Source organism: Pan paniscus, chromosome 4 (assembly GCF_029289425.2).
Source record: "Pan paniscus chromosome 4, NHGRI_mPanPan1-v2.0_pri, whole genome shotgun sequence".
NCBI lineage: Eukaryota > Metazoa > Chordata > Mammalia > Primates > Hominidae > Pan > Pan paniscus.
In genome coordinates, this window is record NC_073253.2 from 166,060,850 (window position 1) to 166,073,219 (window position 12,370).

Consider the following 12,370-nt stretch of genomic DNA (forward strand, 5'->3'; position numbering starts at 1 on the left):
TATTAAATTTTTAAAATAATTGCTTTCTTATCAAACCAGTTGATTTTATAATAATAAATGTTTATATTAAAAAACAAAACAGGCCTTTTTTCACTTTATGGCTCCTAGTTTGGATTTTTACCCTGTACAAGGGGAGTTTTCAGAAGCTATACTTCTCCCCAACAGTGCTTTTATGATCTGAACGTATTATCACCTGTTCCATTTGCACATAACATGGTTCTAAACAGAATGAAAGCAGAAGTTGGGTTCTATGTGGAGTAATTTTATAATAAAGAGGAATGTAGTGTTTAAAAACTGTCATCTTGAGTGGTATGTGTTTGTGTGTGTGCATGCATGTCCATGCACACATATAGATGTATATATGTAGAAGAGCTTGCATACCCAGGATCACTTGCCAGCTCCCTTTGGAGTAACAATATAGCCATGTGCATAAAAAAATACAAAAGAACCATTTTCTACTTGTGTTCAGTCAGGAATTAGAAAATATTTTTAGATTTATAGGATGGATTTCTAAAATTTAAAGTGATCTCTTAACTTATCACGGCCATCACCTTCCTGAGTCCTCCACCCCAGAGTATATGCTGTGTGTTTGTGTGTACATAGGTATCTGTTAATAATACTGTGTCAGCAGGGATATTATGACAGGGATAATCTTATTGAACTCTAAATATGTCTAAAGAACTGTAGCTTCCTTCTAAAAAAGTACATTTAAATATTTTCATAAAAGTGAAGAGAATAGTATGATAACCTCATGTACTTATCTTCATTTTACAACTTTTTGCTAATTTTGAAACTAGCAGTTTGATTCATTTCGTGCTTCTCAGCATAATAGGAAAATAGTCTGCCCTGGAAATGAGAGTTTGTGCTGTGTTTAGATTATCACTGAAATAAGACTAGTTAATGTGAAGTTCTGGTAAATGTGCAGTTTAGAGAGCAACAGGATAACTTCTTTTTCTTAATTAGCAAACTTACAGAAAAGTTGTAAGTATAGTAAAGAGAAGTTTTTTCTCAACTGACGCTAAGTTGCTAACATAATTCTCCACCACCAGGGAATTTAGTGTATTTCCTACACACAAGGACGTTCTTGTACATAACCACAATACAACCTTGCAATCAGAAAATGAACACTGGAATTATTCCCACTATCTAATCCTCATACCCCATTCAAGATTCACTGGTTATAAACACTCTTTCTAGCAGAAGAACCAGTTTAGGATTATGTATCACATTTAGTTCTTATGTTTTATTAGTCTCCTTCAATCTGGAGAAAAATTTCTCAATCTTTTTCACTTTCATGGCCTTGACGTTTATGAAGATTATAGGCCAGTTTTGTAAAACGTCCCTCAATTTGGGATTGTCTGATATTTCCTCATTATTAGATTCTGCTTATGTGAATTTGTCAGAAATATCACAGAAATGATACTGTGCCCATCTCATTGCCTCCTATCAGGAAGCATGTGATGATTTGTCACATTACTGATGATGTTCACTTTGATCTCTTAATTAAGATGGACTCCTCTGGGCTCCCCCATTGTAGACTTACTCTTTTCCCTGTTGTAATTAATACATATTTTGTGAAAAGGTACTTAAGTCTCTGAAAATATCTTGTTCCTTATCAGACTTTCAGCTTATTGATTTGTTAATTTATATTACTATGGATTCCTCGTTTCATTCTATTTAATAGGTTATAATTCATTGCTAACATTATTTGTTTTGTTGCTCAGATTTTCCAAGATTTGGCCAATAGGACCTTTTTCAAGCTGACTTTTGTGTCCATTTGATATTTCCTCACCATTCTTTGGGTTCTTTCTTACCTTCTGGCACAAGACAGTCTAAGCTTTTCTTACATTGAACCAAGCACCTTTTAAGAAAAGCTTTAAGGTCTGAAGTGTGATTTTGGCTTTATATGGTGAAAAATATAGATGGCTTCTGTGGAGACAGTTCGTTCAGTCTGATTTTATGACATTTACAGTTTCAACTAGCATTTATTAAGCATTTCTGAACCAGGAAGTAGGGAGATCTATAATGCATGAGGGTAATTAAATATTCTAGTTATCAGATGTGAGCCGGATAAATTCATGTAGTATCCATAACAGGATGTGTCTCTTAAGAAAAAGAACTACACTTGAGTTTTCCTAAAAGTTAGGAGGATTATATAAGTTATCCTGCTGTTTTAGAAGCTAGAGTTTCTGTTCCTGGAGTATATTCACTATCCAGTCATTAAGAAGTAAAATATCCTGTGCCTCCAAGGTAGAGGCATATATATGCAATAGAAAATGGATGTGCAATCCTTCGTCTCAAAATATTGGATATCTAAATGAGTAACCCAAGTAAAATAAGCATGCAGTCCTTTAATATAACTCTGGAATAAAACATGGAGTTGTATTTTCGCTCTATTTTTACCTTTTACAAACTTCTTAGCTTCTTTAAAACTTACATATTGTTACCTGTAAAGTGAGAATGACAACTACTTACATGGATCTTAATAAGATTATATTAACTTGCACAGGACTTAGTGTGTAGAAAGTGCTCAGTACACCTAAGTTTCTTTCCATATTATGGATATGATGAGAGTGAGAAGTTAGTCTAAGATAGTGTGCATATAAACTTGAATTTCTCATCTTTTAAAATCATCCTTTATTTCAAAACTCATGTGTTTTAAAAAGATAAAATGTATCTCACAGATTAGTTTTAAGGAATAAGTGAAATAATATATGAAGAATACTTTATAAATTGCAATTATAATGCTGTTTGCTTTTAATTTGTATTAAGGAAAAAATATTTTTATATATTGAGGAAAGTTGAGATTTGATTTAAATTAATCAAGAGAGGCATTAAAAATAAGCAAAAGACATGAACAGACACTTCTCAAAAGAAGGCAAGTGGCCAAAAAGATGAAGAAATGTTCCACATTACTAATCATCTTAGAAATGCAAATCAAAACCACAATGAAATACCATTTCACACCAGTCAGAATGGCCATTATTAAATAGTGAAAAAACCACAGATGCTAGCAAGGCTGTGGAGAAAAGGGAACTCTTATATACATTGGTGGGAATGTAAATTAGTTCAGCCACTGTGGAAAGTAGTTTGGAGATTTCTCAAAGAACTTAAAACAGAACTACTATTCAACCCAGCAATCCTATTACTGAGTATATATCCCCCCAAATCCAAATCTGTCAAAAAGGAACATGCACTTATATGTTCACTGCAGTGCTATTCAGAAAAGCAAAGACGTGGAATCAGCCTTGGTACCCATTGACGGTGGATTGGATAAAGAAAATACACGTATACCACAGAATATTATGCAGCTATAAAAAATAATGAAATCATGTCCTTTGCAGCAACATGGATGCAGCTGGAGGCCCTTATCTGAAGCAAATTAATGCAGGAGCAGAAAACCAAATACCACATGTTCTCACTTCCAGTAGGAGTTAAACACTAGATACTTGTGGACATAAAGATGGCAACAGTAGAAACTGGGGACTACTAGATAGGGGAGAGATAGAAAGGGGTGAAGGTTGAAAAACTGACTTTTGGGTGACAGGATCATTCATACCCCAAACCTCAGCAACAAGCAATATACCCCAGGCAGCAAACACACACATGTACCCCCACAAGCTAAAATGAAAGTTGGGAAAAAAAAAAAAAAGGAACACTGAAAATGCTAATTTAAATCTTACACATTGGGTATAGGTTCCATAACTACTTTGTGTAATCATTTGGCCTTCTGTTATGTTTCATGTTTTATAAGTAAATATGGCAATCGAGTATAATCTAAATTATATGTTGGAGCTTAGGAAGTATCACATAATCAATTTTAAGCCCATTGCTTCTTTCAGATCTATAAACACTAGCAAGGAAAATGGTTTTTCTTCTTCTTCCAAATAGCAATAAGAATAAATAGTAATGCTATAGCAACTGCAGACCATAGTGTTAATGTTAGTATGAGTGTCAAACTTCAACTTTGCCTGTTTCCTATTGATAGATGGAAATACTAATGGTATTAATAGTATAATTTTGAATATACTACCTTTTAGGTTAGAGGCCTAAGAGCTAGTCTTAGTTTATTCTTAAAAATTATTTGTCATTAGCTAATAAAATATTCAGAGGGAATATACTATTGCTTATATAAGAAATCAGATTTCTGATTATTTATTATTTCTGCCTTGGTTTCTTTTCGTAGTATCAAAGATATATGAACTAATGACATATATGGTACATATAGGAATATCACTTTCAACTAGAAGAATTTTTCTGTGGCTAATTCAGTTTTCTTATTCATAGACAAAGTTAGAATTTGGAGATTATCTTGGAGATTTCTCATTTTACAGGTGGAATGTGAGGAACAGGAAAGTTGTTACTGCATGATATAAAATATGGTACATGGTTTAGGAGTTAATAGTCTTAGTATCTATTTTTATTTTATAATCTGTGTTGTTTATACTGCCTCTGGAAGTGTGATGAACTTTGGTTTTTAGTACTGGGATCAGTACGGGTTGTAGGAAGAACATTAAATTGAAACAGTCTAGAAACTTGGGTTCTACTCAAGTTTATTTGCTTTTTTTTTTTTTTAGTAAATTTTGCTTTGCTTTTTCATAGGTCTGGTTAAACTAATTTCATCTTTATCTTTTTAGGTTGATTATTCTAGACCTTCAGCAAAACACAGGAAAATAGCTACCTCATTTCGTGATACTTCTCTCAAAGACGTTTTAGTGCTAGCATGCTCTCTTTTAAAAGAGGTAAGTTATTTAATAATTCAACTTCCTAGTTAGAATATTTGGGAAATTTTAAGAGTTTCAAAAGAATTTCAGTTGAATTTTCCCCCCAGTTTTGCCTTTTAAAGAATTATTGTGGACAGACTTAAGTATAGTAAATTTGCATAAGTCTGTAAGCAGTTCCAAAAAATTCACTTTTACTCACTGGGCATATGATAAGGTGAAATCCAAAGGGAATCTAATAACTTATCTTCAGGTAGTAGTTTCATTGCCTTCCCAGTGTAGATTCTTTAATTATAGAAGCTACTTGAGTATTAGTTTCTTTATCTGCTTGCTTATATTTTGATAGGATGCAGATGAAAAATGAAATGACAATATTTTCCTGATTCATCAACTATCAAAATTTATTCATAGTTTAGCCAAGATCGTTGACTTTAACAACTTCTTTGGGAAATAGTATTTCCCCATTTGCTACTTAGTGCCCTATTGAATATTAGTGATAGCATGATTCATAATGATACTGTATTCTCTTGTATAATATAGGGACTCCATCATGCTATTCAAGCCTGATAATTGGTGTAATATAGCATTGCTGAAAGTATGCTTCAATAAGCACTAGTTTCCATTTATTTCAATTCTTTGGTATAGTAACATGACAACTGCCACACTATGTCAGACCCAAAGACCTTCTATTATCTTAAAATTTTTCTTTTAACACAGAAAATTTTAACATACACAAAAGTAGATAGAATAGTATAACCAGTTAACCTGTCAGCCAGTTAAACAGTAGCAACTCACGGCCAATCTTGTTTTCTCTCTATTCCTGCCTACCCACTTCTTTTTATATTATTCTTCAAGCAGAATCCCAAATTTCATATAATTTCCTCTATAAATATTTCACAATATATCTAAAAGGTATAATTGTTTTTGGTTTGTGTGAGAATGGGCATTATCTTGGAAATAGGATTGTTCTCCAGAAGCTTTGTGAGTGTCCTCCAACATTCAGAGTTCTGATTGCCTTTATTAGCTGAATGTGATTCTTTTATGCATGAAGTTAACCCAGTTTTTCTTGAAGAAGGTAACATTACTTCCTCATATATGGAACAGTATAACTTTGTAAACTCTTTTATTAGTTTTCATTTGACATTGAAAAATTATTTTAATTCATGAAGTGTAAATTTATTGATGTATTTCTCAGTGTTTTCTTTGATTTTGTACTTTTTTCAGGTGTTTGCCAAACCTTTAAATCTTCAGGATCAATGTCAGCAAAATCTGGTAATGCAGGTCTTGAAACTGGTCCTTAACTGCCTTAACTTTGACTTCATTGGCAGTTCAGCAGATGAATCTGCAGATGATCTTTGCACAGTGCAGATTCCAACAACTTGGAGAACAAGTAAGAAAAAACTTTGGTATGAAGGGTCATCAACATAAAGGCACAGTATTAAGCAATATAGTTTCTGTATGTATAGTTATCTTTTTGCTAGGAATTAAAAAAATAGCTCAAATGGATTTGTAACCTGAAGTAGCTGCTGATAGCTAATATTGAAATGTTTTCTGTAGTTCATATTATAGTAACTTCTATATTTTGATTTAGGAAAAAAGAAAAAACAAGGACTGCACTAGAGCTAAATGGAGAGCAGATTTGGGAGGAAAGTCAAGAGCTATGACTTGAAACTTTCAGATAAACAGAGTGGGACAGGATCCCACTCTGTTTATGATCATTTTCAGGTTCTGGTCAAACCTTTAAATCTTCATGATCAATGTTAGCAAAATCTGGTAATGAAGGTCTTGAAACTGGTCCTTAACTGCCTTAACTTTGACTTCATTGGCAGTTCAATAGGTGATTCTACAAATGATCTTTGCACAATGCAGATTTCAACAGCTTGGAGATCAAGTAAGAAAAAAGTTCAGTATGAAGGGTCATCATGAGAAAGAAAAAAGTTTAATATGAAGAGTTGGCAAGAGATGTCAACATATTTTTCAGGGTTATAAAGAGAATGAATTAGATTAAGTGACCTAGAAGAGGAGAGTTGCAACTTGCTTATAGAAAGGGATACCAAGAAAAAGGAAGCTAATCTGTTCTCCCATGTTCCAGAAAAATGGTGGCACCTAAGGTACCTCTGAACTCAGAATTGGGAAATGGGGCTGACGGGGTTTGATAAAAAGTCTGTACTCTGAACAGTTAAACTCTCCAGGATCTTCTCTACCACCTGTGCAGCTAGGTGACTGCCTTTTCCTCCCTTTTCTCTACCTGTGCTACTTCTTTACTTTCCAAGACCAGAGTTTTTTTCCTCAAGAAATAAAATTGGAGAGGCCTCATATTCATGGATACCAGATATAATAGAGGAACAGTATTAATTCTGTGAAAAACTTCTAATATGGAGATCAGAGACTACAACAACAAAGGGGGACTTTGTGTTCTGTATCTTGACTGTGGTGATGGAAACATGAACCAATACATGTAATAAAAAATTTCACAGACTGAAAACACACATCTACACACACATTAGTACATGTAAAACTGGGAAATCTGAATAAGATTGTGGATTTTATCAATGTGAGTTTCCTCGTTGAGATATTATACTGTAGTTTTGCAAGAAAATACCATTGTAGGAAAATGGGTAGGAGTTCATGGGGTCTTTCTGTATTATTTTTTGCAACTGCATGTGAATCTACAATTATCTCAGAAAGTTTAATTTTAAAATGGAGGGTAGTTAATAGCAACAGAGACAAGGTGAAAGTAGAAATAAACTTCAGAAAGATATAAAGAATATGCCCAGAGAGATGATGAGATAATGCATCCCTGAAACAAGGACAGGATATTGTTCAGAGAATGTTCCAAATTTACAGGACAGTTGTCAAAATAAAACATCCAGTGGAAAAGTTGTAAGACAAAGTTAACCCAATCTCCTAGAATGTAGAACAAAAAAGCAAGGAGATGTTTGATAGGAGGAAAAAAAACCAAGAAAACTAAAAGATGAAATTAAGGAGGTGTGACGGTTAGGAGTTCTAGAAAGAGAGGATGGAGAAAGAAGGAAATTTGCAAACAGATAGTACCCCAAAATGTTCTGAGCTCTGAAGGGTATGCATTTTTGGATTGAAAGATCCCACCAAGTTCCCAGCATAATGAATGAAAAAAGATATTCACTAAGCTTTATAATCATGACATTTTAGAATAGTAAGGATAAAGAAAAAAATTCTAAAACTTACCAGAAAGAAAAAAGTAAGTCTCCTCCTACAAAGGATTGGGGTCAAGAAGGTATTAGACTTCTCAACAGCAGCACTGAAAGCTAGAAAACAATAGAGAAGTATCTTCAGGCTTCTGAGGGAAAGTTGTTTCCAAACTAGACCAAACTTATCAAATCTAAGATAGAATAAAGACATTTTCAGATATGCGAGTCCTTCCAAAATTTATCCCTTATGTACTTGCTCTAAGGAAGCTACTTGATGTACAAGCAAAGAAAGTGGAAGATAATGGAATTTGGGAAATGGGCACTTCAACACAAGATGACAGTGAAAGACATAGAAAGGCTACAGTTGTATAACAAAGTTAAGGAGCAACCAGTTCATGTTGAAGGCTCTGGGAAGTAGGGGTGGGTGAATGCAAATGATGGGTTATTTGATGCTATTGATGGTGTGGAACATGTTATGAAGAACATTGTGCCAATCTCTCAGAGCATTTGGAGAGAATTAGTGACAGATACACAACTAAGCACAGAAAAGATGGTATGATTAAGTCCAGCGAGTATTAGAAATGTGATGTAATTACAGCTCAGCCGTTAATATTATTTACATAGTCATAATAAATGTAAACACATAGAATTGATTTAATCACAAATTGTGATAATAGTGGATGGGTTTTTGAGAGGATTGATTGTGGAGAGAGTGGTAGGGGTGGTAGGGTTGTGGCATTCATGATTAGACAGCTAAAGCGTTACACACTGTAATAGGAATGCAGTTGATGTCTAAAGTAAAACAATCAAATGAAGAAATAGTATAGGCTATTATTTGGAAACATGAATGTAACTATAGCTAAAAGAGTTGAAAAGCAGTTGGAATGGGATAGGGTACAGTTTTTTTTTTATTGTAAGCTTTTTAGTACTGTTTACTTTTTGATACTGTTTGAATTCTCAATGTTTATATTACTTGAATACAAATGAAAATAATAAGAAGATTCTCCCAGTTCAAACTGTAGTGCTACATAGAGGAAGTGCTACATGAGGAAGAGCCTGGCTAGTTAATTTCTCTCTGTATTATTTCATCTTTCAAAGGAAAATAGCTAGGAATTAAAAATAGGCCTAACTGGAAGGAATGGCCACATGCAGAGGCCTTGGATTTCTCAGTTTGTGTGATATTGTCTTACTTTGTTAAGATCACTGAATTGAAAGTAATGGTGTTAGAAAATAATTTTTTTTCCTAGTTTTCCTGGAACCAGAAACATTGGATCTTTTCTTCAATTTGTATCATTCACTTCCACCACTACTATCTCAGTTAGTAAGTAAAAGTCATTCGTTATTTCGTTAAAAAATACCTGTGTAAATAAGGGGTGGTATATATTTACTTCAAAAATTCTGTTTATATACTCAATTGAGTTTACTTTTCACAATAAGTTCTTATATTTTCTGGGATGTATACTGCTTAAACTATTTGTCAAATTTTGTTTGTTTTGTCAACATTACATTTTATTTCATGGGTGAGCCTAGAACCAGTAACTGTTGATTTAGCTCTTGCCCAGAGCCAGGACAACCTACCAATCCCTAAATACATATTTTTTTCCTACTCAGTTCCCACGGGGCCTAAGTCCAGCAGCTGACCACCACACAAGGACTTTCCCTTCTACTACCCTTCTCTAACTCTTCCTCAACCTTGCCTGGCTCCATGTCTTAGGTTTGACAGGCTGTCCCCTTCAGATCTCTGAATAAGAAATGAAGGGGATCTACTCACTTGAATTGTGTTCATCAAGCCAGTTATTTATTTATTTTTTGAATCAGTGTAAATTCTATTGCATGCTTAAAAAGTTCTTGATACTCTGTAGTTGTATAGAACTTTGAGACTCTCAGCTTCATCTTTGCGGAGCCTAAAACAAATCTGTCAAGGTTATTAAAAATTGTAAGTTTAAGTTTAAACTTGTAAAGCTGGGGAGTTCTAATATTGCCATTTTCTGAAAAACATATTGCATATTTAAAGTATATATCAGTGATGTGTTTGTTTAGGTATCTTTTTGCCTAAAAGGGAGGAAAGCATTCACAGAAATGTCCTTTTTAAAAAAACATGTCTTTTCTTGAATCTAGAGTTTAAGGTAGTGCTTTTTAAACTGGGTTTCTCAGGGTACCTCATGTTTCCAGTTGGGGCCACAGCCTTCTGTCTTTCAGTCGCAACAGTCTTGCTTTTAATTGTGTAAAAACCATGGTTTCATGTAATTATGTTTTGGGATAAAACAAAAAAGGTACTAGTGCTTAAAAAATAAAGTAGAAAACAACTGCTTTGAGAGATAGTAATGAACATTTATTGGACGTGTCCTATTTATTGTATGATACTTATCTCACTTAATCCTCAAAGTGGCCCTGAAAGGTAAATGATAAAATCCCTACTATGTAGACCCAGAAAAACAGAAAACAGACCCAGATTGACTAAGTGACTTCCCCCAGGGCAACAAAGAAAATATTGGCATTGAGATTGAAACACAGGTCTTTTTTGCCCCCAACCCCAGGTGTTTTTAGTACGCTAGTGGTTCCTATACTTGTACTTCTGAGTTTCCTAAGGAGTTTTTTGTTTTTGTTTTTGTTTTTAATTTGGGTTTTAGGTTCCCATGGTAGGGGCTGTGGCAAACTGGAGCACATCTAAAAAGGGCGTCATTTGATTTTTGTCTCTTTTCTCACCATAAAGTACCTACCTTTTCCAGCACCATTTTCAGACCATTTTTAAGATGCTAATGGATGGTATAAAATATTCCTTGACCAATTAAATTTGGAATATGCTGGATTACATTACAGGTTCCCCCTGCCCCCCCTCAACAGGATACCACAGTATATAATGTGCACTATTTCCCAAACATACTGTACCACAAAACCATATTTTCTTTTTGGTAGAAAACCTGATTCATTAGAAAATGGAACTAGATATCATAAGCAATTGAGAGCCTATTAAATGTATAGCATGTACAGGCCTTGAACTGGCTGATTTTGTTAATGAAAAAACATTAGAGGGGAATACATACAAATAGGAATTTTTATGATGGGGTAGAAGGATTGTGGGTGGTGGGAGTGGTTGATGATATTTAGCTTTTATTAATTTTGTGTTCCATAATGCTTTTCATATTGCATTATAATGCATTATATTCTATAATGCATTAAAATTAAATTCATTTTAAATGTAAAGACTAGTATTCCTTACATGTGGCCACAGTTACTTTGAAAATTGAAATGAAATTTTTTTGGTATTTTTTAGGCACTTTCATGTTTAGTTCAGTTTGCTTCGACAAGAAGGTCCTTATTTAACAGTCCTGAACGTGCCAAGTACCTTGGTAATTTAATTAAGGGAGTAAAAAGGATACTTGAAAACCCTCAGGTATTTATGAAGTAATTTAATACTTAGCATATAGAGATACAGTTTTTCAGCTAAAGGCACATAATAAACTCATCATGAATTTATTATGATTCTGGAAGAAAACATTTAGTATCATATTTATCTTCCTTAGAGCTTTTTTTTTTTTTGAGATCAAGTCTTGCTCTGTTGCCCAGGCTGGAGTGCAGTGGTGCAATCTTGGCTCACTGCAACCTCTACCTCCCGGGTTCGAGTGATTCTTCTGCCTCAGCCTCTTGAGTAGCTGGGATTACAGGCTTGCACCCACCACCTCTGCTAATTTTTGTATTTTTAGTGGAGATGGGGTTTCACCATGTTGGGCAGGCTGGTCTCCAACTCCTGACCTCAAATGATCCACCTGCCTCGGCCTCCCAAAGTGCTGGGATTACAGGCATGAGCCACCATGCTCAGCTCCTAGATCTCATTTGTGGTGGAGATGGGTAGTTTTTAAAAATGGATGTTTCCATGGCTGACTTCTGTGTTTATTTTTTTCTTTTAGGCAAATATGACTAGAGATTATCTATCTTACTATGCTTCTGTCTTTTACCATTGTATTACATTTCTTTGCTTGCTCTTAAACTACTGAAGTGATTAATTCAGTATGTCCACCCTATGAACTAGAAGACATAATATAAATCTGAATGTTAATATTGGAGCAAGTGGCCTTAAATTATGAAATTATGTTTTCTTGCCCTCTTGTGGACAAGTAAGAGTTTGTAGATTTTAAAATTTTTTCTGCATTAACTTTAGAGCTTCATTGCCAATATTCATTTCAGAGAATTGCAAAGCTGCTATTGAGTAATTTTGGGTGCTTACATAAAATATTTTGTTTTACTTTTTGATTTTGGTTTAAAATATCTGTAAAATACAGATTTTTAAAGGTTAAATGATTTAAGGAGGTTTATCTCATTCTCTTGGTTATTAATAAATTTTGGGGGGTGACATATAATATCTTCAGTAAGAATGTTCTACAAAAAGCAATTGTTTTTGCATATTCTCAGAAGTATTTTATGGGTTATGCATTTATTTTATCTTTTCAATGTTAGTATAGTTGTGAAATTTTCTGTTTT

At 34.0% G+C, this 12,370-nt stretch overlaps 1 protein-coding gene across 5 annotated transcripts in view; it reads left to right on the forward strand.

Annotated features, from left to right (window-relative positions):
* The window catches only part of RANBP17 (RAN binding protein 17), a 422,731-nt gene that overhangs the window by 43,308 nt on the left and 367,053 nt on the right, over positions 1 to 12,370 (forward strand). For all 5 annotated transcript variants that reach the window (XM_003810928.4, XM_034960953.3, XM_055112861.2 and 2 more), the window contains 4 exons: positions 4,638 to 4,742; positions 5,946 to 6,111; positions 9,139 to 9,212; positions 11,166 to 11,285. In XM_003810928.4, the coding sequence (XP_003810976.3) occupies positions 4,638 to 4,742; positions 5,946 to 6,111; positions 9,139 to 9,212; positions 11,166 to 11,285 (465 nt within the window). The remainder of the gene's footprint in view (positions 1 to 4,637; positions 4,743 to 5,945; positions 6,112 to 9,138; positions 9,213 to 11,165; positions 11,286 to 12,370) is intronic.